This window comes from Apteryx rowi, unplaced genomic scaffold (genome assembly GCF_003343035.1).
Source record: "Apteryx rowi isolate R43461 unplaced genomic scaffold, aptRow1 scaffold_20, whole genome shotgun sequence".
NCBI lineage: Eukaryota > Metazoa > Chordata > Aves > Apterygiformes > Apterygidae > Apteryx > Apteryx rowi.
This window is the reverse complement of record NW_020448308.1, coordinates 508,035-532,976: the sequence shown is the minus strand read 5'-3', so window position 1 is coordinate 532,976 and position 24,942 is coordinate 508,035. Positions and strand designations below refer to the sequence as shown.

Below are 24,942 nucleotides of genomic sequence, written 5' to 3'. Positions count from 1 at the left end.
GGCCGGGCCGGGCTGGGTGCGGAGGCAGCGGGGCCGGGACCGGGACTGGCACCCCCCGCCCTGCGCCCGGCCGTCCCGGGCGCTGCGTGCCCTGGGGGTGCGTGTGAGTGTGCACGAGTGTGAGTGTGTGCACGGTATCTGCTGCTTTCGCTCTCAGACCAGTTTTGCTCTCGGGAGGCACCGACGACTCTCGATATCGACAGGCCTATCGGTTTCCAAACCTATCGACAGGGATCGATATCGTGTGCATGCCGTCAGTGTGCTCCTGAGCGCTGGAGGTGCGTGTGCGCGCCGTCGGGGCGCCCCTGGGTGCTGCAGGCGTGTGCATGCAATAGGCGTGCGCCTCAGTGGCCCGAGGCGTGTGCATGCCGCAGCGCTGCGCCCGAGGCATGCGAGTGCCGTGGGTGTGTGCCCCGAGTGCCAGCGGGTTGTGCGTGCATGCTACAGGCGCGTGCCTGCGTGCTGGAGGGGTGTGCGTGCGATAGGTGTGCGCAGAGTGCCCGACGTGTGCCCGTGCTATAGGTGCGTGCCCGGGGAGAAGGGCGGTGTGCCCTGAGCGCCAGGAGCCTGGGCGTGCAGGGCATAGGTGTGCGCCCCGCTATGGCTTTGTGTCCGCAGCGCTGCAGGGGTGTGCGTGCATGGCATAGGCATGTGTCCCGGCGTGCCGGAGAGGCCCCCGTGCTATGGGTGTGTGCGTGCCTGCGTGCATGCTGTAGGTGGAGGGGTGTGTGGCCACGGGCGATGCAGATCTGTTAACAAACCCTTCCGTATCGCTTACAAAACAACGGTATTTGTGCGTTAGGAAGTTTTCCCGTCTCCCGGCGATTTGGATGGGACAAAAGCCAGTCTTTCCCCTCCCTTGCCTTTCGTTGGGGCCATCCCCACCGTTTCTGTTTGTATTTCTTCTGCGAGTCCGTGTATTGTTGTCTCTCCATGCTGCCACCCGTTCCTGTTTGTTTTGGGAGAACGAGGTACGAGATCTGGCTGGTGAGCAAAGGCTGTCGTTAGGGATGTGAGCTTTTTCTTGTTTAGGCATTGATCCAGTGTACATTTGCACAGATACTTGATTTTAAAACCCGAGCAAGCCCCAGTGGATTAACTGGGATTTTTCACATGCTTTAAGATGAAAAGTGTACATAAATGCTTGGGGGCTTGTTTTAATGTGTGAGCTGCTTATGCTGGGAGATGCTGTTTTGCTCCTCTGAAGAGGTGGTTTATACATGTGCTTGTCCCAGTTTGCGCAGACCTCAGCCAGGCCTCTCGCGTCGTCTGGAGAGGAACAAAAATGATCTGCAAAGAATTTAATGCTCAGAAAATCAGCAATTTAAAATTAGCTTTAAAGAAAACACAGCTGATGAGGGGAGAGAGCTTTAAAAAGTGCTGGTTTTCGATTCCTCACTTGTGACTTCTGAGAACTTTCCCCTCAAAGCCTCGAAGCAGATCCTGGGATCTTGGCAGATCTTGGCAGATCCTAGATGAGAGCATTGGGCAAGTTACTTTCATCTCCCTCCGTCTCAGTTTCCCCAGTGCGAAGTGCTGCCCTTTCCAGGGACTTTGGGAAGATAAATACACTGGAAATGATCAGAGACTGGGATGAGAAAGCTCGTCTAAATAAACTGAACAGCTAGTTTTGCTTTAAAGTGGAAGCTGAAATTCTTGTATAACATAAAATAGTTCTAGTAACTTGTGGCTTTGGGAAAACCACTGCCAGTCTTTGCTTTTAAAGCTTTTTTTCATTGCTTTTAAAATAGCCAAACTTAGCAACAATGGGTTGTGTAAACTTAGATGTGAAAGTCTGAGAAAAAGCCTAGCTGTGTTATTTTCCTGGCTTATGCCCTTGTTTTCACTGCATTTATAATGATCACAGCTGCAAAAAAAGTAAGTAAAGTTCGGAAATTTAATTTGAAACATTTGTGTGTTAAATCATCTTCTTATCTGCAGACTCCAGATCGGAGAAGGGCAGATGCTCGATAGCACGTAGTTTGGCAGACCTGGTTGCTGCTCTTACGTGGAGGTTGCTGGCCTGTGCCCAGAGAGCAGTCAGGTATCTGGTACTGCCTGAAACCCTCCGCTGCCAGGGGGACTTGTTTAAAATTCACGACACAGGAGAGTCCCTGTAGCAATTTGCATGAGAAGCTACAGGTCTCTTGTGCCAGGAGGAAAAATTGGTGAGAAGTTTGAGAAAAGCAGGGTGTGGAGATGGAGAGTGAGGGTAAATGGTGGAGACGTTCTCATTCCTGTTTTTTTTGTTATCCTGCCATTCCTCCTTGCATCTTGTTATGGTGGCATACGATCTCTGATGCGCTCTCTCCACCTTGGATAACCTAGGGCTCGCATTTAATATTGACCCTGAGCTCTATTCGTGCCTGCTAAGAGATGCTCTGGTATCTGGATGAGCTAATTTATGGAGCGGTATTAATTTGGGATGCTGGGGGTAGCCGTGCCCCATCGACGCCATGCAGAGGGCTCCAAAGCCCATCAGCAACACTGCAGCAGCCTCCAGCTCTCGGGTAGACGTGGTGTGGACGGTCCCAGCGGGAGTGGAGGTCATCTCTGCCCAGACCGCGAGTCGCGGCGGTGCCTTTGCAGCCGGAGCGGTCCAGCTTGCCCTCAGCTCATCCGCAGAACAACCCTTGCTTGCTCGGGCGAGTGGCACCCACCAGGCAAGGGTCTGCAGGCTGCCGGGCGCCGGCAGGTTTCCCACTCCCCAATCGCCGCCTTGACGGATCGCAAAGACCAAGCATCGTTGTCCCCTTCTCTATTGCTACTCCCCTAGGGGTGAAAGCCCCACCACTCTGCGCATCCAGGCTGGCTCGTCAGCCCTGCCGGCGTTCCCAGGGCAAAGCCCTGCGCTCGGCCAGAGCGTCCGCCTGGGCTTGGGGTCGTGTTCAATCGCTTCTGTGCTCTCAAAGCTGCGGCTGGGCAGAGCAGCAGATCCGGGCGCCCGGGATGTGGAGCAGCTCCCGCGGGGCTGCAGGGCTGGTGCCAGCGCCCGCAGCCGGGGCCGCTCGCGGCAGGACTGTAAGCGCGGCTGTTACTTACAGCTGCTGGGTTTTTCTCATGTCAGCACTGGCTGCTGGAGAAGTGTGCTCTGGGGGTGACGAAGTCTGAGAAGAGGGGGAGAAGGAGGGCGAGGAAGTCGGGGATGGAAGAGTCAAACACAGGAATGAAATGCAGTCGTTGCTGGTGAGGTATATGCCTTTATTCAATGCAAAAGCAACCAAACGACCTGACAGCACCGGAGGCAGCTAATACCTTGCTGGTGACACCAAGCCCGGTCCATGCCAGCCCCTGGGGACTGTTCTCTTTTGTCTAAGTGGTGCAATATTTATTATTCCTGTTCCGTAGCATCCCTCCCTTCCGCGCAGATAGGCAGGTGGTGAGCGAGCTCCGTGTTCAGCACCGCATCTAGGGTATGGAAATCAGCAGGGCTCCTGAATTCCTGGCCTACTGTCCCTGCTACACAGTTGAAGAGGATCAGGCCTGAAGAATGAATAAAGGAGCCTAAAAGACGCTGAACGCAGTCTTCCCCCGCTCCAACGTGTACGCACGCGCACCGAACGAAGAGACGGGGATTCTGCCGAGGGGGTTGCAAACGCGGACAAGAATGCGGCCTGGGAGAGCGGAAAGAAATGAACATTTTAAAATGTCTGGACGTCTTCCTAAGGCAGCTCTTCAGAAGGCAGTAACCTGATTAGCTGGGGAGCCTGCGTGCCTTCGTCCTTGCCGGCGCTCAGCCACGGCGTAGCGCTCTCTCTGCAGTCGTCCCGAAACGCGCTCGCCCGGAGCGTCGCCCTGCGGCTCAGCTCTCGTTGCGTGTGTGCTGCGGAGGGGAAACTGAGGCCGAGAAGCCAGGGGTTATTTGAAGAGCTGCTGATAATGAGATGCTTCTGCAAAAAGACATGTCAAGGTGGGATCCCAGCAGCCCTCGCCCAGGCAGGACTGCTCCGAGCCCTTGTGGTTGCATTACTTTGCAGCCCAGAAGCTGCAGGGTAGGTGAGGGGCTGGGGATTAGGGTGTGCAGCAAACTAGAGCAGCACGTCTCGCTGTCCGGTGCGGCTCCCTGCCAGCTGCGGGGGTCTTGCCTCCTTCCTCCCCTCGCCGCTCTTTTTGCCCTCAGCGGCTGCCAGTCGGGCAAGGCAAGAGGCTCGTCTGGGCGCTTGGACGGATCTGCCGGAAATCCAAGCGCCTGCAGGGGAGGGCAGGCAGGACGCGGCTCTCCTGCCTCTGCCCCGTTGTTGTCCCGGTTCCTAAGGAGGAGGGCGGCTTAATTGTATTTGCTGCTTGGCTCTCTTCCAGCCGGGATGCCTGCGCTCCAGGGCAAGGTGTTTCCTCGGCTTCAGCTCTCGCAGCGCTGTTTTGCAGAGCGGTAGCCAGCTCCCTGTGAGAGCCCCAAGATGGGAACGGGCCCCCTCCCGTCTCCCGCCGGGAGCCCCAAGCACCAGGAGGTTTTTCCGACCCCAACGGCTCTTCCCCGGGGAGCTGCTCCCCGGCAGCCAGAGCTTTCCGCTTCCCTGCCTCCCTCCCCTCGTGCGGAGGGGGGAGCTGGGCACGTTTCGTATTAGCGCTCGGCTCTGTTTCCTGCTGTTTTTCTTTTCCCCTTGTATGGAAAGCAGCGTTTCCCCGGCTGGGAAAGGAGGGAGTGGGTTTTTCTCGCACCGCGAGGCTTTTTAATGCAGCCTCTGGCTCTGCACGAGAGCTGTCGTTTCAGTCGGATTTAACGGAGTTGCACCAGCTTGCAGCGACCCGTGTCAGCCCCCGATCCCTGGGGCGGCGTGCAGGGCACGGGCGGCGCTGGAGCCGGTGCTGTGGGCTCGTCCGGGTCCGGGATGCTCCTCGGTTCCACCGTCGCCTTGGAAAGTCTCTGCTCCAGGGGTTGTTATATTCCCCCCGTCTGATGACACCTTGCACCATGGAAGATCACTGTATCCCTTTCCCTATCTCCCAGTTTCCAGCGCTAATATCAGCCGGAGCGAGCAATAACAGTGTATCTCGAGCCTGCACGCGTCTCGGTACCTGGGAGCCAGATGTGGGATGGCAGCAGCTCTAGGAAACGTAATAAAAAGTCTCCTGCTGGTTTTGCAGCCCAAGAGCTTACGCCGGTGCGTAACAAGCTGAACGTAAAACTGTTTAGAAACTAAAGGGAAACTGCCCGCTTTGGGTTGACTTTCAAAGCTAAAGGAAATGCAGATAGTAATGACAATTCCAGTGCCCTGTGTGCATGCCGGTGCCGTTATTTAAGAACAGCTGCCGGGATAGCGATTGCTTTTTTACTGTGCGCCCTGTCTTATCCAGATGGATTCTCAAGCATTAGTGAGATCATGGTGGGGAAAACCAGATCCATTTTCTTGTTTCAAGAGTGAGATTGTGTTTGATCACAGATGAAGAAATGTCTTAAAATTGTTACGCTTAGAGGCTGGGTAAAAAGGAAAATTGTGGTAGGAAAGGTTTAAGCTGTGCTCTGCTTTTGAGACCCAGGACTTTCTGTTTGGGTGCTTTAGAGCTTGCATTTGTCTGCAGTGATGTAATCACTTGGGATTGTCGCTGCCTACCCATATATGTAGCTTGTGATTTTCTAGTTCTCGAGGGGAACGTTGTGAAAACACAGCAGCAGAGAAGCGGGGCCAGGCACCTTCGCCTCGCTGGATGTTGCTGGGCTCAAGCTCTGCCCGGTACCACGTATCATCGCGAGAGACGGTGATTTTGCTGATTAGAGACTGATCTGTGCAGCACTGCGTTACTGAGATCTCTGATCTGTCTGGTTTTTCCTCATCTGGGCATATTTACTCGAGGAATCAGGGCTGAAGTGCAGATAAGGAAAAGGGAGTGTCCGGGGGAGCGGAGCTGGTGCGGAGCAGTGCCGGGCTGTTTGCTCAGTGCTGGCGCCTGTCTTGGAGCTCGTTTAGTGAGAAAATCATTTCCTACAGCACGCCGCTCTCCACAGAAGAGCCCTGCTTTGGCTTTGTAGATATTTTGCAGGGATCAGGCGGAGAAAGCAAAGCCATCCCCACCCGGATGAGCTGGAGGTACTGGAAGGAGCGTGCTGCTGGCAGGGCTGCCAGACCGGCGGCAGCCCCGTCCCTACGAGGGTCCCCCGTTTTGGATGAAGCCGGTATCCGCCCTTCCCTGCGTGAGCGCTGGTGCATTTTGCCCTCTGGAGGTGCTTTTCCCCCGGCATGCCTGGCCGGGCAGCCGCGTGGTCCGTCTCCTCTGGAAGGCGCTGCCGCTCGGCCCCGGCGGGTGCAGACGCACCGGCGTTTGCCCGGCTTCGACTTCTCCGGCAAGCGACGGCAGCGCCCGCGCGGACGGTGTCTGCGCGCACAGAGGCGGCAGCGGCGATGGATTAAACGTCGGAGAGGGCATGGAGGTGCCCGTTAGCAGCACGCGGGGGGTTTGGGAGGAAGGGAGGGAGAGGCCCGGACACCGTGGCTTGGCCAGCTGGAGACTGATCCTGCTCCCCAAAGTACCGCTGGCTCAGTGCCGCCCGTGTCCAGAAGGAGATCGGCTTCCCGAAGGGCAAAGTCAAGAATAGCATCAGCAGGGCGGCACAGTCCTGCGGCAGCCGCAGCGGAGCGGCGCTGGAGCCGGCGCCGGAGCCGGCGCTCCGCGTGCCTCCCGCCTGGGAGGAGGGGAACAGAGCAGCCGCTTTCACTAGTTAATTTGACGCTGATGCTTCTGCCCTAACCGGATGCTGGGAGGCGGCTTTGTCTCCTGAAAACATTCCCCGTCGGCGGAGGGGAAGATGGGTGTGGAGCATTCCCGGGAATATTGCGCTTCAACGTCTCGGAAAGCCGGGGGCAGGCTGGGAGGAGGGAAGCTCTTTGTTTTCTTTAAGATGCAGTTCGTGCACTGCAGCGAGTTCAGAGCAACGAAATCCCTGTCCGCTCCGAGGGGCGGCAAGGGAGGGATGGGTCGGCAGAGCGGATTGCCGCTGGAGCGCCGCCGCTCCGGGTGGCACCTCCTGCTCGCGGGTGGGGAAAGCCGGGCGTCTTCCAGGGCAGCCTCTGGGGCCTGGCCCCCTCCCAGCCCTGCTGCCGTCCGCAGCAGTTTAGGCAGGGTTTTAATCCCCGCGCCGAGCTGCTCATCAGCCCAAGCCAAGGTGATCAGAGCCGCTTGAGCGGCTTTGGCAACCTCTGGCTGCGGATGCCACGGTGGCAGGTTTTCATCTGCTGATTGATAGCAACGTTACCTCCTATATCGCCATCGTGTCGTGGCCAAAAACCCACGAGCTGTTAAAAATGACTTTAAGGAATTGAGCAAGCGGTCGTAGAAGCAGCCGCGTTCGTGCATGCGCTGACACGAGTCACGGGGGTCGGCCGGCAGCGTCCCGAGTGCCGTGCTGCAAACGTACGCGCCGGAGCCGCTCGGCCGCCGCGGGACGTCGCAGGTCTCGCCCAGCGCCGAAGCGGCGGGGAATTCCCACGCGGGCCTGGATTTGTCGCAGCATTGCTAATCGCGTCTTTGCTCCCCCAGCAAACGCGTGCGCGTGCCTGTCCGTGCTCTGAGCCGCGCCTCTCCCGTTTCTCTCCTTGCAGCTGTTCCTGGAGAAGTACGGCTATTTCGGCGAGCCGGGGCCCGGCGAGCGCAGCGCCGCGGCGTTCAGAGAGGCGCTGAGGTAGGAGGCGCTTGCGCGACGCAGCCGGCCCGGCCGCGGGAGCCTTCTGCCCCCCCGGGGGCCTTCTCGCGGCCGGGTCCCTCTGCAACCTCGCTCCCACGCGCTGAGAGGATAGAGCGCAGCGGATCCCTTTGGAAGCGCCCATCCGCGTCCAGCTCCCCGCAGCTGCCTGCAGCCCGGCGCTCGCGGCTCCGCTTTATTTGCCTTTTATGGCCCGGCGTTCTCGTTGCAATCGCACGCGCAGGGAGGCCAAGGTTCAGGCCGGCTGGGAGCTTTCCGAGGGCCTGGGACGCCGGCCCTGCTCCGCGGACCCGTTGCTGGCGCGCGCTCCTGTCAGGAGGCAGCCGGGTGCCTTGCCGCGGAGGTCGGAGCAGCCCCCGTGGGTGGGAACAGGGGAGAAGCGGGGCGAAGCGTGGGGCGGTGGCCTGGCCCGGGCTGCCCCAGGCCGGCACCGGAGCGGGAAGCAGAACGCGGATCACCCAGGTCTGCTCCGGCGCTCCGGGCAGTCTGAGTGGCGCCGACCTCCGCCGTCGGAGAGGAGAGGCAAGGCTGCTCCAGGCGGGAGCATCCTCCTGGGATGGTGTCGAGGCCGAGGTTCCCGGTGCACCACCGTGCTTGGGCAGCCAAGTTTCCCCTTTGCCAGGTTCCCGGCAGGCAGCAGCAGGGCAGGACGCGGTTGCCTTCGGTGGAGCGAGGCGCTCGGAAATCGGGACTGGGGAGGGGGCACTGCAGCTGGAGGCCGTAAGCTGCCCTTTCCTAAGCTGCATCCCGCTGCGTGAGCATCCCTGGCCTGCTTCTGGGGAAAGCCAAACGCAAAGTCGAACAGCAGGGTTTAAAATCCGGGAAAGGTGCGAAGGACCACGCATCCATCAGCCGTGGCTTCCGAGGCGGCTCCTGCTTGCTTTCTCCCCGTGGCGCATTCCCAGCCGCGGGCAGGAGGCTGCAGCCCCGGGGGCTCGGGTCGGACGCCTGGTGCAGGCACAAGCGAGAGGCTCGAGGAGCCGGGCCTCGGGAGCTGACCTCTCCCTTTCTTTTCCAGGGACTTCCAGTGGGTGAGCCACCTCCCGCTCAGCGGGGTGCTGGACGCCCCCACGGTGCACCAGATGGGGCGGCCCCGGTGCGGCACGGACGACGCGCGGAGCCACGCTGCCTGGGCCCGGCGCGTGCGCGCCCTCCTCTCCGGCAGCGGGGCCGTGGCGCGGCGCCGGAAGCGTTACGCCCCGCACGGTGAGCGCCGCTTTCCGCTGTTTCCTCCGCGCGGCTGGGCTTTGTGGGATGCGGGCAGTGAAATTTGGGCTCTCGCCCAAACTCTTCCTCACTGTAGCGGGATTCTTGGAGATGCTCTCGTTCAAGAGAGGCCTGGGAGTCACCTCCGCCGCCAGGGCAGAGTCGCTCCCGGAACCTGCCTGGGCTTTGCAGTGATTTATTTTTAAATTACTTATTTTTACTTGTTCTGCGTGGCTTGCTGTCAGCGACGATTAGGGAAATGGGACTCCCACTCGCTGGGAAATTCAGCTCTTTTGCATGTTTTTACTGTTGTCGAGGGAGCCGGAGTTCGAACGTTTCCCGAGGAGCCATCGGGAGCCGCGCTGGCCCGACGCGGAGCCGGGGCTGAGCAGCCTGCCGTGCGTACGAATAACTTGATTCCTAGAGAGCGAGAGGGCTGGGACCAGCTGCGCTCGGGACATGGGAAAAAGGAAGGCGAGATGGAGCGGGGGCTCTGCGGCTCGTCAGGCTGAGCGTGCATCTGGCAGAGCTGCGTGGGGAGCGATGCGGAGGGACCCTGGGGACAGCCCGCTCCTTCTCCTCGGGCCTCTGGCTTCCTGCCCCAAAAAAGCAGACGCGCAGCATCCCTCCTCCAGATGGGCTCCTGGGCAGGGGGCCTGCGGCGCCTGGGGCCGGGAGCGAGCTGCCGGCACGTTATCTCAGCGATAACGGGAGCTCCGGCCTCCGGACAGCCCTCCGTCGTTCCTCGGAGCTCGCCAAGCGCCGCTCGGACCTGCAGGCCCGGACCCGGCCTCTCCCTGCCATGCGCGTGGGGAAACTGAGGCAGGGAACGGCTTGTCCTGTGGAGTGCAGCCGCGGGAGAGGCGACTGCCCGGGACGCTCGCTCAGCGCCTCCTCGGCCTCACGAGCACGGCTGCGTCTCCCGCAGCGCTTTCGCAAGGCGGCGGGTTGCCCAGGGCCTCCCCGTAGCCGCCCTCGTCCCCTCGAGTCCCCGCGCGCCGGGCGGAGGGCAGGGGAGGGCGAGGGATGGAGCGTCCTGCGCGCCGGCGGCACCGGGAGGAGGACGTAGTTGTAGCTGCCTCGCTGGGCTTTAAAAGCAGCCGGCGCTGGCAGGGAGCTTCGCTGCTCACCAGCTCCTCGGCCAGGCTGCATACGCGCGCCGCCTCGATCCTGGATTTCCCCTCGGGGGAACTCCCTGCCTGCGATTGTCCCCGGCTCAATGGCTCCGAGTGGCTCCGAGCCCTTCTCTTCCGGAGAGCCGAGCGCGTTCGCCTGGCTCCAGCCCTGCCCAGCCGGCTGGTGCCATCTGTCCTCAGTGCTCCTCCGGTGGGGAAGCGCTGGAGGGGGGGGGGGGAAGGAGGAATTTCTCCCCAATCTTTATGTTTCCATAGCTGCTGCGCCGGCAGCAGGTCGGATTCAGCGTCTGCTCAAAACGCTGTGCAAACCCCTGCGGAGGGTGGCTGAGCTGTTCGACCTGCAGGAAGGCAGGAAGCGGAGCGGGGGGAGCTGCGCTGCCCCACGCGGACCGTGGCCGGGGGGCTGACGGGAGCGGGAGGTCCTCGGGGTTTGCCGAGCCGCCTGGCTCGGACAAGCAGCAGCCCGCGGGAGCATGCTGCCGGTCCCGTTCCCCTCGGCTCCCTGCGCAGCTGGCGCAGGGGAGAGGCAGGTGCAGAGGCGCTGGAGGTCTATCGCCGCTGTGCTTCCCCCAGGCTCCCACGCCTCCGGCACCCACATATTCCCAGCGCGGCCCCACGGCTCCTCTCCCGCTCCTTGACGCCCCCGGGCAGATGTAGCGCCGGGCCCTGCAGCTGCCGAGGGCTCTGCAGGAGGAGAGGGGCCGCGATGCTGGCGGCAGCTGCAGGGACGTGCATCTCTCCGTGCTTTGCAGGCTGGGGAGGGTTGAGGGTGATCCCGAGGCCTTGTTCCCTTGGGCAGTGCTGCTGTCTGCCCCGGCGGCATCGGGGCTGGGGCTCCCCCGAAAGGAAACAGCTTTCAGGTCCAGCAAGATCCTCAGGGCAGGTGAAATGGTGCTTTTCAAATGAATGGTGAGCGGGTGGTTTATCCCCGGTGGCTCGGCGTTCAGGCAAGAACATCTGCAGGCAGAAGTTGTCAAGGTGCCTTTAAAAATCTGAGAAAATACACCGCCATCCACGGGAGAGCTGGCCTTGTTTTCCTCGTCTTAGCTCAGTATCTGCCCTGTTAAAATTGCATGTACAGAAAAAAAAAGAAAAAAGAGGATCCCCCAGAAAAACCAAGGCTGGGCTTCAGGAAGGCTCCCAGCGGAGAGGGGGTACAGTCGCTCTCCTGCCTGGGGAGTTTGGGTGCTGGTGAAAGTCCAGCCCCGCACGCAGCCCCCTCGCCTCTCGTGTCCCTCCGGATTTTGGGGTCCGGGCAGCAGCGGTTGTGCTGCTCTGGGGCCGGTTGCAGACGGCGCAGAGGTACGAGAGCTGGCCAAGGAGCGGTGCGTGCCGGGCGCTGCAGCTCCCGCCGCGGGTTTAAGGCGCCTCTCGGAGCAGCGCTGCTTCGGGAGCGTGACGCGAGTCCCAGCCGGCTCCGGCTCAGCGTGCTGTCCAAGCGGCCCTGCTGCTGCCGAATGGCCCTGGCGCTCGTCTCGGCCGCACGCCACCCCGCGGGAGCAGAGCTTCCCGCTGCGTGGGCTTTCCTCTCTGCCCGCTGCCGGCCCCACCACCGGGGGAGTCCTGCATCTGCCCCGCGGCAGCTCCCGCGCTGGTGTTGGCTCAGCGTCTGCTGTTTTGGTGCTCGGTACCATTCCCTCCTGGCAACACGTTTCAAACCCGGCCGTTTTTCCCCTTGAGGATCATCACTTTTTGCCCTTCTCTGGCTGGTGCCCAGTTCTTTTAGCAAATCTTTTCTGAATGGGCTGCAATCCTGTGCTCCCTCCTCCAGCACCATCCTCCCGCAAAGGGGCTGCTGAAAGCCGTTCCCAATCCTTCTGCCTTTGGGCCATTTGTTTGGGGAGGTTTTGCTTTTCTTCGCTGAAAGACGAAGGTGGTAAAGCCATCTGGGGATGAAGCTGGTTTCAGGCAGGAGATGGGCAGGTCAGAGACCCTTGTTGGGTTTGGCCCTGGAAAGCACGACAAGGCAAGGCAAGTTCAAACCATGCGTCCCAGCTTCTTCCCTGCTCCAGCAGAATTTGACCCCTCTCAGGAAGGGGTTGGTTGCGGCTGCAGCCTCAGCAGTCTCTGGGGCGGGATCTGATGGTGGCATCTTCAGAGGGATTTAGCAGGTCAGATCCTGCTGCCAGTGCAGGGGGCTGAGGCTGCTGCTGGGGTGCCTGGGTTTCTCTTTCAGCTTTTCTTGGAAAGTCACTTTTCCCAGCACTTACATTCCTGGAAGCAGAGGCTTGTGAGCAAATGTTCCTCCGTCCAAGCGGTCAACGGATGGAAGAGCAAAGCCACCCCCTTCCTTGTGCTGAGCTCTGCTTCCTCTCGCAGGCGGGAAGTGGTACAAACGGCACTTAACCTACCGGGTGGTGAACTGGCCCTCGTACCTGCCGCAGCACGAGGTGCGCCTGGCCGTGAAAGCCGCCTTCGAGCTCTGGAGCAACGTGTCCTCGCTGGTGTTTTGGGAGGCGCGGGATGGCCCGGCCGACATCCGCCTGACCTTCTTCCACGGGGACCACAACGATGGACTCAACAACGCCTTCGATGGACCAGGTGCTGGTCGCTCCCCCTCGTAAGCTTCTCTTTTACAACGTGGTCTCTTTCTAGGCAGTGAGGAGGGCTGGGGCGGCACGGGGCTGGGGGCGACGGAGGCACGGCTCTGCCCTGACAGGTCCTCTTACTGAGGACACCTCCCAGTTCACACCCAGCGTAAGCAGAGGCAGAGCTGGACCTGATGTGGCATTGCAAGGAGAGAGCATCCTTCTTGCTAGGCAGCAGTTTGCCCAGGAATTGCCCATGCCGTGTCCCTCACTGAGAGACACCCGTCCTTTGAAAGCAAGGAGAGGGCTGTGAGATCTCCCATGTCTGCTTAGTGGTGAGGATCTTTCCTTACCTGGAGCAGATCACCAGTGCCAGCTCCTGCAGAGCTCTGCAACGCGTCTCAGTGCTGCCTCCAGAGCCAGTTTGCAATAAGACATTGGCTTATTAATTTGGGTTACTGACTCCCAGTTCAGCAGCCCCTAACGCAGGGCCTCCTGGTGAGGCATCTGAGATGTTTGTTATTGGATTACGCTAATGGCCTTCAAGGAGCCCTCTCCACCCTGATCATGTCTCCAAAACCTGAGCTGATCCCTTCCAGATAAGCCTTTCTGCTCTGCTGTGTCAGGAACTTGCCCATCCTTCTCTGTTCTCGAGCCTTTGCCCTGAAGGAGTTGTTGCGGTGGGCTAAACCACAGACCCACGTGGCAAGGACCCACGCTCCAGCCTCCCTGCGCAGGCAAAACCCACCCGCCTTCGGAAGTGAACAGCAGACCTGGCCTGGGTCTCGCTCAGCGAATGAAACGGCCAAGGGGAAGCCGAAGTTTTGCCGTTTTTCCTTTTTGGGACATCTCCCAGAAAGATAAAATTGAAGCAAATGGTCAGAAAGGTCTGTGAAAAGACCTGCCTGCCCTCGATCATGCCTGTGCTGGCAGGGGACCTCGCTGCGTGGAGCGGCGTTAATAAAGCGTCGACCGGGGGCCACCTTAGCGGGTTTGCGTCCCTTCCTGAAGCCAGGCTGGTTCCCCCGCGGGGCCGTCGAGAGCAAGCACTAACCCAGCTGCTCTCTGCAGAAGCGTGTGGCAGGGCCCTCGGGAAAAAAACAGCTTGGGAGGGATGGAGGAAAGCCGATCCGGCGGCAGCAGGGAGGGAGCATCTGCCTTTGGGGCGCCGAGCCTCCCTCTAGGAGTTATTCAAGCAAACCAGAGCTGCGCGGGCCCCCACAGCCCCTCGGCGTGTGCCTTAGGTTCGGCCCTGCCCGTGGCCCCGGCGTGGTCCCTAACCGGCTCTCGCGCCCCCAGGAGGTGCCTTGGCTCATGCCTTCTTCCCCCGCCGCGGAGAGGCCCACTTCGATAACGATGAGCGCTGGTCCCTGCGCAGCGGCAAAGGGCGCAACCTCTTCGTCGTGGTCGCGCACGAGGTCGGCCACACGCTGGGGCTGGAGCACTCCCCCGTCAAGAGCGCCCTGATGTCTCCGTACTACAAGAAGCTCAGCAAGGATTTTGTCCTCAGCTGGGACGACATCTTGGCCATCCAGAACTTATACGGTGAGCGTGGCTTCCTGAGCCTCCTGTGGTTCCTCTTGCCTGGGCTCGTCCCTAGAAAGCAGAGCAGGGTGCCAAAGGCAGCGATGGCAACAGGTCCGTGGAAGGAGAGGAGGCTCTGTGCAAGCTGCACGGTGGGGAAAGGACTCTGGCTACAGGGACGGGGAGCATGTAAGCCACATGTCTTGTGGTTGGCAAGGAGGACGCAGTAGGGAGTGCGATGGGTACGAGGTGCTCCAGGGCGTTTGCAAGCTGGGGAACACCAGTGCCTGGGGTTTGCAGGGTACCAAGGGGGTCTTTGCTCACTACCTTGCAGAAGGGGATAGAAACCAGACTGTGGGTCAAGAAAGCGTCTGGTGCCCTCTGATGAGTCTCCAGCCTTGTGTTGAACCAGTGCTTTGGGGAAAGCCGTTTCCATGCCCCTGCTCCGTGACTCACCGCTCCTTGCTCTATCCCAGGGAAGCCTTCCAAGGGCTCAGCCGTCCAGCTCCCCGGAAAGGTGTTTACTCACTTCCAGGACTGGAGCACGGACCTTTTTGGTGGGGAAAGGCGGCAGAGGAGCCTCAGTGCCTATTACTGTCACTCTTTCTTCGATGCCATAACCGCCGGTAGGTGTTTGCCAGCAAAGTGCTCTCCCAAAATGCATGTTCCTGTCCCCACCACTTCAGCAGCCTGTTTCTGCTCTATGTCTTATTGCTGATAAGATCCAGAGGCGGAAAAGACAAGTCGGTCTGGTCTGCAGCTCTGTTCGTGCTCCCGGGGCTGGTGGCATCACTGGTGCTCGTTGCTGCTGACAGAGCTAAGTGCATCTTGAGGACACAGCAATAGCTTTGTGTACTAGGAGCGAGAAAAACATCCTACAAATTGGACTGTGGCAAGGCTTACTCAGTGCACAAGCTCAGACATGAAAGACAAGCTTTGAGAGTGGGCTGTGATCATCTTTCATCCTCTCCAGGCTGGAGGGGAGGAAATGAATCATGACAACCTGAAGGGGGAGGCTGGAAAGGTAGAAGCAGCATTGTCACGTTGGTGGAAAAATGCCCTGCGTGTGAAACGCCGGCGGTGGGAGAGGATGGCCTTGATGCAGGGGGAGAGAAGGGATGGGTGGCCAGCTACGGGGGGACCGGGCACCTCCAGCTGGTGCCTGGCACCGCTCGGATAGATGTGTCCGTGGAGGTTTCTCACCTCTCTTCCTCTGCTTTGCACAGATGTGGATCACAACCTCTACGTCTTCAAAGGCAGCCACTACTGGCTGGTGTCGGTGAGCGGTAACGCCAGCGACCCGCAGCCCCTGCACACCCGCTGGCCCGGCCTCCCCTCCGGCATCGACGCCGCTGCCTGGTCCGAGCTCAGCGGCAAGTTTTACTTCTTCAAAGGTACTGAGATGCAGTGCTCCCCTCTGGGTCCGTTTAGGCGAGCAGCACTGACCTTTGCTTAAAAATAATACCAGATGCATCAAACCCTTCGAGGTCCTTGGCAGAAAGCGCTCTGCAAAGACTTGGGGCTCTTGGGGAGCCGAGGTGAGCGCAGCATTTTCCCGATGCACCTCCTGGTCCCCCGTGCGGTGCTGCCTGGTGTTACGGAGAGGCCGGGGGCTGTGCCTGCTCCCGAGCTGGCACGGGGAGCCGAAATGCCATTTGCAAGCTGGCCGGGGACACTCCGCAGCCGAGCAGAAGGTCAAACCAGGCAGCCCAGCTGCCGAGGTCAGCCTCAACGTTTGATTGAAACCACTCGCTGGCCAGGCAGAATGGGGCTTTGTTGCTGCGGCTGGGCGAGAGCCAGAAGCCCCTCTCCCTCGCCAGCGCCGCCGCCGCGTCCCCCTGCGGGGCTGGGATCAGGCACGGCTCGCCAGCAGAAAAGGGCTTTTGTCCGCTCCCTTTGCGGTGACCCAGCCCTGCGGGAACGGCCAGGCCCTCGGCCCCGCTCCGGCTGGGATGCAGAGGGCCGGATGAAAGTGCTGGCTTTGCCTCCTTCTGCCGTGGTGACAATTTCGGTAGTCCCAGCCCGAGGGGAGCCCGGCGGGGATGTGGGTCCGACTGTGCCGCTTGGGGGGCAGGAACAGGAGGAGGTTTGCAGGGAAGCAGCCTGGGCTGGTGGACAGCATGTCCCTTCCTGCAGCTTGGGGCCCCTGCACAGCCGTGACTCCGTTTCCCCGTTGCCTGCTGGCATGTGGCAGTGCCACAGAGCTGGGAACAGGGTCTGCCAGCTCCAGCGCAGCCAGAAAAGCCCCACGGTGGTGCCTGCCAAGCGATGCTGTGGAGGCGTCACAGCGGAGAGGACCTCGAAGGGGGGGGAGCGGGGCTGGTCACGAGAGAGCCAGAATGTCTCCCTTGGACAAAACCCGTCCTCTCCATCCCTCCCGGCAAGGTCAGAGTAGCAGCGGGGCCTGGCCAAGTTACAGCCCCGAGAGCCGCTGCCTTGCACCGCCTGCAGTCTCAGCCGCACGCAGGCGGCTTTTGGTCCAGGGCGGTTTCCTTCCAGCGTGGTCTGTGGGGAAGCCCTGGGGGGATGCTCTCCCCGGTGGTGGCGGTTGGGTCACCGGAGGGATGGAGCCTCTCGCCGCCGTGCCAGATGGCACAGACGCGTCCCTCAGGCACTGAGGCTGGTCCCGTGGCTGAGTCCTTCCCGCTGATGAATGACGGAGTTGTGCGGGGTAGTGGAAGGACCATATCTTCTGCCAGCAGTCCTACGGGACCTCTTTGGGAGTGACCTTAACCCCTCTGTCCGGCTCTTCCCAGGTGGCCGATGCTGGCGCTACAAAGGCTCCACCTTGGAGCCGGGTTTCCCCCAGAAGTGCAGCGCCGGCGGCCTCCCGCGGCACCCCGACACGGCCCTCTACTTCCAGCAGCTCCGGCACCTGGTGCTCTTCAAAGGGCCCAAGTACTTCGTGGTGAGCGAGGAGACCCTGCGCGTGGAGCCCTACTACCCCCGGAGCCTGCGGGACTGGGACGGGCTGCCCCCCGGCACGACGGGCGCCCTCCGGCACCGCGACGGCTTCCTCTACTTCTTCCGGGATGACCAGTACTGGCAGTTCGACCAGGCGAAGCTGCAAGTGGTGGCCACCGGCAAGTGGGCCGCAGAGCTGCCGTGGATGGGCTGCTGGGACGCCAACGGCGGGCAGGTCCTCTTCTGAGCTCCTCCGAGCCCACCTACCTCGTTCGTTGACTCTGCTTGAATTCCCGTCTCAGGGCGGCTCGGCGGGCACCGGCGGTGGCCACCAGGTTCCCCGGCCCTTGGGTGAACAGCTCGGGTCTCCCACGGACCACCGGAGCCCTGGAGGAGCTGCTTCCCTGGAGACCCGCATCCTGACGGAGCGCAACCCGGAGGACGCATCCTTCAGCCCAGGCTGGTTGGACGGGGCCAAGTGGCCTGGCATTTGGGGGAGGAAAGGTTTCTAAAAAAAGCCATGAAGAACGGCGTATACCCCGGAGACCGCAGGCCTGTTCACTTCTTTTAGCTTTCAGAATATTTTTTATGCCTTTCTTTCAGAGCGGGACTGGTTTTTATTGACACTTTTTTGGGTCTTTTGCCCGTGATCACGTAGAGAAATGCCTCACCAGTGGTTACTTTGGGGCTGGGGTGGGTTCTAGTCAATGAGGAGAGACTGAGAATTTTTCTGGTTAAAACAAAAAGTGCCATTTGGACAAAAATACGGGTCCGTGCTGACCTCTGCAGTGCTCGGGGTGAGCCGGGCCCGCGGTGCTGTCCTGCCTCTCCCGCTGCCTTCGGCCTCGAGGGTGCCGGGTTGGAGACGCGAGCCGGCATCTCCAACCCCCGAGGGCGGCTTGCTGGGCTGCGTTCGGCTAAAAGCTCGCCCGCTCCGGGATGCGGATGGGGCGCGCGGGCTAGGCAGAGCTGCAGGGTTTTGGGGGGAGAAAGGCGTGTTTTGGAGTTGTTCCCTGTTCAGGGGAGGGCAGAGCCGAGCTGCGGAGCGTATTGCTCTGAGCGGGTGCTGGTGCTCAAGGGCGGCAGGGCCGCTGGAGCTTGGTTTCCGTACGGGCTGGGGATGGCTGGTGGATTCTCCGATGTCTAATAAGGACTGTGCTCACCCCACACTGCTGCTCCTAACTGCTGTTAGCCGTTGCGCAGTGATGAACCGCTCCCCATGGGAAGGGCCGCCATCTCCGAAGGCTGGTGGGGGAGTGTCAGATCCTGGGGGCTCAAACCCAGCGGGAGCAAATTCTGACTGGGACAAAACTCAGGTTTCCTAACTGTCTCTTGACCTGAGAGGTCTGGAAATCTTCATGGAGCCGGTGCCGTTTGTACGCCGAAGGGGAGAGCATGGGAGCCGGAGCAGGGGCACCGGAGGGGACGGTGATGGGCACAACCTGCCCGCGCCTTGCCTGGGCTTGATTTCGGGAGCGGCGGGGCGCAGCCGAGCCCAGGAGGTGAACGGGAGCACCCGTCCTGCCGGGGCTTAGCGCCTAAACCGTCCCTGCCGAGGGGCGCAGCTCTCCCTCCCCGGGCAGGGTGCCGGGCCGCACAGGTCACGAGGGCTTCGGTGCTCGAAGACGCCAGCTGAAACTTGTTCCTGGGCAGGACAGATACTCAGCGCCAGCGTTTCTGTTTGTTTTCCGTGATATTTGGGAACGAACCGTCACTGCGCAGACACGGGCACTTCGTCCACTCCAGGCTTAAAATCTCAGGGGATTTTCAATGCTGCCAAAGAGATGGGGCCTCTCGATTTTGTTTTGAAATGAATAGTAATAACACGCCATGGGCTGCGGTGAATCCCAAAGGCTTTGGAGATCTGACGGCAAATTAAAAAAAAAAGCCCTCTGGATATTCAGTGTTGGGATTTCTGTTTGTTTTTCATGGCACTTTTTTTTTTTTTAAAAGCCAATCTCGTGTCCCTTGGAGGGGCTGTGTTCAAGATGTGCATGTGTGCATCTGGGATGGGAATAGGCATTGCTGCTTTCTCCTGAGCTTCCCTGCAGAAAAGGCTGTTTGCCGGCTCAAATGGAAGGGATAGATCACACTGGAAAATAGCAGCGTAAAGCCCGTGGTGAAGAAAGCCTGAAGACTCTCTTCCCTGCTTCCTCCCAAATTAGCAGAGCTAATTTGGGGGCTCCACGCCTTGTGATGTGCTAATTGTTTCCCCCCCCCCCCGGGGTGTTTTGCTTTTGCTGCCCGTGGGCTGGGCTGGGCTGTTCCGTCTGCGGGCGAGGAGGGCTGCGGAGCGCGGGGGCCCCGGGGAGCAGCCCTCGCCCCCCGAGCTGCGCGGCCGGCCCCAGAGCCCCTCGCACAAGGGTGCTTTTCTCCTCGCCGCCTGCCTCGCAGGACGTGCCAGGCGCGACTCCTCCGGCGGCTGCCGCGCATTCCCCAGCCTGCGGGAATAGCTGGGATTCTTGCATTTCCTCCCCCAAAATGACACCGGCGGAGCGAGGCGGGAGCCGCAGAGCACCGGCAGCTTGGTCCCGSGGGGGGGGGGGGGGGGYGGGGGGGGGGAGAAGGCGGCGGGGAGGCCCCGGCGCATCCCTGGCACGGCCAGAAAACCCCGTTTCAGCCCCCCAGTGCGACGGGGCCTTTGCAGATCTGCTTTTCGCAGAGGCGCCTCGGTGCCGGCGCAGCGCTGCCAGCTCGTGCCCGGGCGACGCTGCGGATTCCCGCCGTGCCCACTCGCCGCCCGCTGCCGTGGGGCTATTTCGGGGTGGTTATTTCCTTAAAGCCCCAGCTCCTGGAGCCGTGCCATCCGCAGAGGAGCTCCGCTGTCGCCGAAAACCTTGCGGTCTCGGCCGCGGCGGGCAAAGGTTTGGGAGCGAGCACAGGGCAAAGAAAGCCCGAGGCAGGGTTGCGGATAAGGAGGGCTCTGCCCTCCTCCCCGCCGCGGGCGTACGGCTGCCCGCTCCTCCGTGGCGCGTTTCGGGGGCTGCTGGGGAAGGTGATGGCGCGGCTGCACCTTTTCCTAAATCGCCAAGGAGGGAAGCGGCTCAGGGAGGAGGTGGATCGGGGATGGTTCACGGCACGAAGCCAGGGCCGAAGGGCGCAGCGGGATTCCCTTCTCCTCCTCCGCAGGCGGCCCGGGGCATCCAGGCTGGGCAGCCTTTCCCGTGCAATTTTGGGCTGCCTCTTCCCCTGGCCGAGGGGACCTGTGGGGCCTCGCAGCATCGCTGGGAGCGAAGGGCAGAAGTCCACATCCGTGGAAATCGCTCCCAGCCCTACCTTCGCCGTCTCTCCAGGACCCCGACGCTTGAACCTCCCTGGAGCTGGAGCGTTTTGCCGAGGAACAAACCCTCCATGAAGGTGGGAGAGCTTCGCCCGGTGCCGTGGCGCGAGGGAAAGCCACCGTTTCAGGTTCCCGGGCCTCAGTTTACCCCGTCCCTACAATGGGCGAGGAGGCCTTTGCCCTGCGGTGCTAAACACGGGCGTAGGGGGCTGTGACGAGGGGACAACCCCCCTTCCTTTGGGGCCGTGAGCGAGCCGGGCTGCAGGGGAGCCGCGCTGGGGCTGAAACCATCCTCCTGCCACCGGAGCAGGGGAGCTCGGGGCGACTCCGGTCCTGCGAGCCGTGAGCCGGCGGCGGAGGAAGGCGCGGTGGGGCTCCCCGGCATTGGCCGAGGAGGAGCAGGAGCGGGCGCCGAAGGGTTAACGGGGAGTGTTTGCAGCCGGTCCCTTGTCACCAAGGAGAAGGGAGCAGCACTTGGGAAGGAAACAAAACACCCACTGCCCGGCAGGGTGATTTCCTCTCCCGGCGCTGCCTCCCGGCTCGGACCCCCCGGGAAGGGGCGACGGCGGGGGGCAGGTTGGGTGCTCGGGTCCCGGCGCCGCGGCAGTGGGCCCCGGGGGCAGGAGGGGGTGCCGGGCTCGGGGGCGTCGCTCCTAGCGGCTTTGCAGCGCGCGCGGAGAAGGGGCTCAGCGGCGGCGCTCGCCGGCACGCGGGGACCGACGGGCGGCCTCGGCGCGGGACGCCGGCGGCGGGACGGGCACGTGAGAGGCAGCGCCGGAGGCAGGAAGCAAGTGGTGCCGGGTAAGGCGGCGTTCCCAAGGGGTGGGCTCGGGAATGGCCCGTGCGGAGGTCTCCAGCTCCCTCTCCTCTCTGTCCCCTCCCAGTCCAGGCTCCTATGGCAAAATGTCGGGGATCCCGGGAGCCGCGGAGCGGAGCATCCGCCCCTACAAGTCGAGCGAGGAGTACCTCTACGCCATGAAGGAGGACTTGGCCGAGTGGCTCAAGGAGCTGTACGCCCTGGACATCGAGGTGGGCACCTTCGTGGAGGTGCTGGAGACGGGGGCCGTGCTCTGCTCCCACGCCAACAACGTCACCCACGTGGCCGGCGAGTTCGCCCGCGCCTGCCCCGACCTGGCCCGCCGCCTCCGCCTGCCCGCCGCCGGCGTCACCTACAACCACACGGCCCAGCCGGGCACCTTCCAGGCCAGGGACAACGTCTCCAACTTCATCCGGTGGTGCAGGAAGGAGATGGATATCAAAGGTAAGAGCCGCGGTGCGATGCTGGAGCCGGGCGCCTGCCCGCCCCAACATGGGGTGTGCAATTCCCCTCCACCAGCTCCGGGCATCACCCCCCCTTTCTTTTTATTCCCAATTTTTTTTTGTTTTTCCCATGCGTGCCTGGCTGCTTGGCCGCCCCGGCTGCCGCGGGGCTGGAGCCAGCTGTGCCGCGGTGGCTGCATTTGCTCGGGTGCAAAAACGTGCTGTGGCAGTGGAAATGGAGCGGGCAGATGTGGTCACACACCGCTGCCACGCACCGCCCGAGCTTGTCCTTGAGGCCATGAGGGCAGGCGTCCTGCGGCGAGCCAGGTCCTGCTCACCCCATTGCTGCTCCGGGGACGACCTCCCCGAGCTGGTGTGGCCTGAGCCAGCGCGGCTCCACCGGGGACCTTCGTCCCCTTCTGCTCGCGCCCTCGCCCACCCGGCCCTTCCCCGCTCCCCCTGCGCAGAGGTCCTGATGTTCGAGACGGAGGACCTGGTGCTGAGGAAGAACGAGAAGAACTTCGTGCTGTGCCTGCTGGAGGTGGCGCGCCGGGCGTCCCGCTTCGGCATGAGCGCCCCGACCCTCGTCCAGATGGAGGAGGAGATCGAGGAGGAGCTGCGCCAGGAGCTGGACCTGCCGCCGGAGGAGACCCCACTGCCCCGGCCCCCCCGGAGACCCCGGGACCTCCAGAACCTGGACCAGATGGTAGGGCGGCCGCCGGGGGGCTGGGGAGCTGGGGGGCGGCGGGGGGGACATGGGGGCCCCTGCAAGGACATGTCCCTGTGCCCGCAGGTCCAGCGCCTGGTGAGCCGCTGCACCTGCCCCGTGCAGTTCGCCATGGTCAAGATGTCGGAGGGGAAGTACCGCGTGGGAGACTCCAGCACCCTCATCTTTGTCCGGGTGAGCCCGCGTCGCCCCACGCTTTCGGGGCGCAGGCACTGCTCGCTCTGGCAAAGCCTTTGGCATGTCTCGGTCTGCAAATAGCCCCGGGCCAGCGCGGAGTTTTCCGTGTGCCGGTGGGCACGTTTGCACGGACAGAACCGTCCGAATGCACAGGCTAAAACCTGCCATCCCAGGCCAAGCCGGAGCCCGGGCCTTACGGAGCAGCGGGAGCCCCCAGCCTGCTCCAACCCCGCGGACAGGGGGGGCAGGCAAACCCGCCCGCGCGTCGCACGCGCCTCCGTGGGCTCACGGGCGCGCGGCTCCTTGCAGATCCTGCGCAGCCACGTCATGGTGCGGGTCGGCGGCGGCTGGGACACGCTGGAGCACTACCTGGACAAGCACGACCCGTGCCGCTGCACCTCGCTGTGTGAGTGGCCGCCCGGCGCCGTTTCGGGGGGAAGGAGCCCTGGGGCCTGGGCCAGCCGCTGATGGAGGGGGTGAGGGGGCGGTTTGCAGCGGGTCCGAGGGCTGCGTAGGCTCGTTTGCAGGAGCGGGGGGGGTCTGGCAATGCAATCGCCTCCTGACTTCTCTGGGGACACCTTGGTGGCTTTGCCGGGCGGCTTTGGTGGCCGCTAGAGGTCACAGCAGACTTCGGGAAGGAGACGACCAGGCTGCCTTTGCGGGGCCGAACCCGCGCCGTCGCACGGACCGCAGGGCGGCTGGAGCATCCCCCGGCAGCACAGCACGGAGCAGAGGGAAGGAGCAGGGGCTGCGGGCGATGGGGGGCAGCCACGGCCCCGGGGACCCGCTGCTCGCCCCGCGCCATGCTCCCCACGCTCGGCACCGCTGCGTTTATCCCAAATATCCGTTAGGAAAATGCTGCAGGGCTGCCGGCTCTGGAGTGCGGGCCGCCCGGGAGGCGAAAGAGCCGGATGCTCCTCGCGGGGTGGGAAGCGCACGGTGTCCCCCCAGGCGCTGACMCCCCCCCCCCCCGATTTCTCCCCAGCTCACAAACAGGCCTTAAAAACCGGCAGCGCCCAGCGGCCGGTGCAGCACGAGATCCGGCTTTGCCCGGCACCGCCGGCGGCCGGCTCCAGCCAGCCCCAGCCCACCGTGGTGGTCAGCCGCTCGCAGAGCCCGCTGCCCCCCGTCGCCTGGGGCACCTACGTGCCCCCCGGCCGGGCCACCGGCCGCAAGCCCCGCTCGTCCCCCTCGCCGGAGGGCTCGGGCAGGCCGCCGGGTCCGAGCCCTCGCCGGGAGCCGCCGGAGCCCCGCAAGGCCCCTCCGGGCAGGTAAGGGCAGGTCCGGGGGTGGTGGCTGCTAGCTGCATTTTGCACCTCTTCCATGCTGCCCCCCCTGCCGGGGGTGCCCATGGCGGGGGCGAAGGGCTGCACGGCGGCTCCCTCACTGGCTGCTTCTCCTTGCAGGACGCGGGAGCCACCGGCCACCCCCGCGGGGAAGCAGCCGCCGGCGGGGAGGGAGACGCACCGGGCACCCACCCCATCCCGGCCGGCCCCCGGCGCGGGGGGCCCCGAGGTGCCGAGCGGGAGGCGGGTGGGGGGCACCCCGGGGCAGAGCCCCCAGGAGCCCAGGGCGCGCGGCGGGTGCACGGCACCTGGGGCCCCGGTGCCACCGCCAAAAAGCACCCGGGCAGGAGGCCCGCGCGTGGCCCCCGCTGCCCGGCCGCAGGCAGGGGGGCTCAAACCCCCCAGTGGGGCCGCGCCGGTGGCCGCCCGAGCCCCCAGCCCCGTCACGGCGCTGCCCCCCTCCCCGCGGCAGGACGCCCGGGGCCCCGCGCCGCCCCGCAAAAGCCCCCTGGAAGGGGGCCGGGGAGCCCTGGGCCGGGGGCGCTCGCCGTCACCCCTCAAACCCACCGGCAGCCCCAAGCCCCCCGGCAAAGCCGCCGCCGCCTGCCGCCCCCAGACCCCCCCGGCCCGTTTCCCACCCGGCTGCTGCGCCGGGGCGGGAGCCCGGCGAGGCCGCCCAGCCGCCAGCCCGCGGGAGCCCACGGCGGGGGGCGTCGCTGGCCCCCACGGCCGCCGGAGCCCAGCGCCCCGGGGCTGCTCGGCGGAGCCGGCGTGGGGGTCCACGGCGCGGGAGCGGGCGCTCTACCGCAGCCTGGAGGAGGAGATCCTGGCCAACATGAGGGTGCTGGGGGTGGCCGCGGAGGAAGACCACCATCCGGAGGGAAACCGGGAAAACCACCGTCCAGAGGGAAATTGGGAAAACCACCGTCTGGAGGGAAACCACAGTCCAGAGGGGAGCGCGGGCGGCAAGGTCTGGCCACACCGCAGCCCCGCCGTGGCCAGCGGCACCCGGCCACCGAGCCCCCGGCCGGCGTGTCCCGTGGGGCCGCCCCGGAGCGGCGCCTGCACCCCCGACGGGGCACCCGAGCAGCCTGGGTGCTACGCCAGCGTCGTGGAGGAGCTCTGCCGGGGCCGGCAGCCCCTGCGCCCCGTGGAGCTGAGCGGCTGGGTTGCAAAAATCCCCCCCAAAGCTGCGCCAGGGCTCGCCGCGCTCCCGGCCGGCAGGGCGGCTCCGGAGGGGCTGGGAGCCCAGGGCACGGCCCGGTGCGGGGGGCCGGC

The 24,942-nt window shown here is 63.2% G+C and overlaps 2 protein-coding genes across 2 annotated transcripts in view; both read left to right on the top strand.

Annotated features, from left to right (window-relative positions):
- The window catches only part of MMP28 (matrix metallopeptidase 28), a 19,752-nt gene extending 953 nt beyond the window's left edge, over positions 1-18,799 (top strand). The window contains exons 2-8 of the mRNA XM_026063627.1: positions 7,536-7,615; positions 8,655-8,842; positions 12,298-12,519; positions 13,806-14,051; positions 14,507-14,656; positions 15,257-15,424; positions 16,787-18,799. Of these exons, the coding sequence (XP_025919412.1) occupies positions 7,536-7,615; positions 8,655-8,842; positions 12,298-12,519; positions 13,806-14,051; positions 14,507-14,656; positions 15,257-15,424; positions 16,787-17,181 (1,449 nt within the window). The 3' untranslated portion in view covers positions 17,182-18,799. The remainder of the gene's footprint in view (positions 1-7,535; positions 7,616-8,654; positions 8,843-12,297; positions 12,520-13,805; positions 14,052-14,506; positions 14,657-15,256; positions 15,425-16,786) is intronic.
- A 2,318-nt stretch (positions 18,800-21,117) lies between these two features.
- Positions 21,118-24,942, top strand: part of GAS2L2 (growth arrest specific 2 like 2) — a 4,206-nt gene continuing 381 nt past the window's right edge. The window contains exons 1-6 of the mRNA XM_026063626.1: positions 21,118-21,475; positions 21,942-22,180; positions 22,268-22,375; positions 22,688-22,784; positions 23,364-23,649; positions 23,785-24,832. Of these exons, the coding sequence (XP_025919411.1) occupies positions 21,118-21,475; positions 21,942-22,180; positions 22,268-22,375; positions 22,688-22,784; positions 23,364-23,649; positions 23,785-24,832 (2,136 nt within the window). The remainder of the gene's footprint in view (positions 21,476-21,941; positions 22,181-22,267; positions 22,376-22,687; positions 22,785-23,363; positions 23,650-23,784; positions 24,833-24,942) is intronic.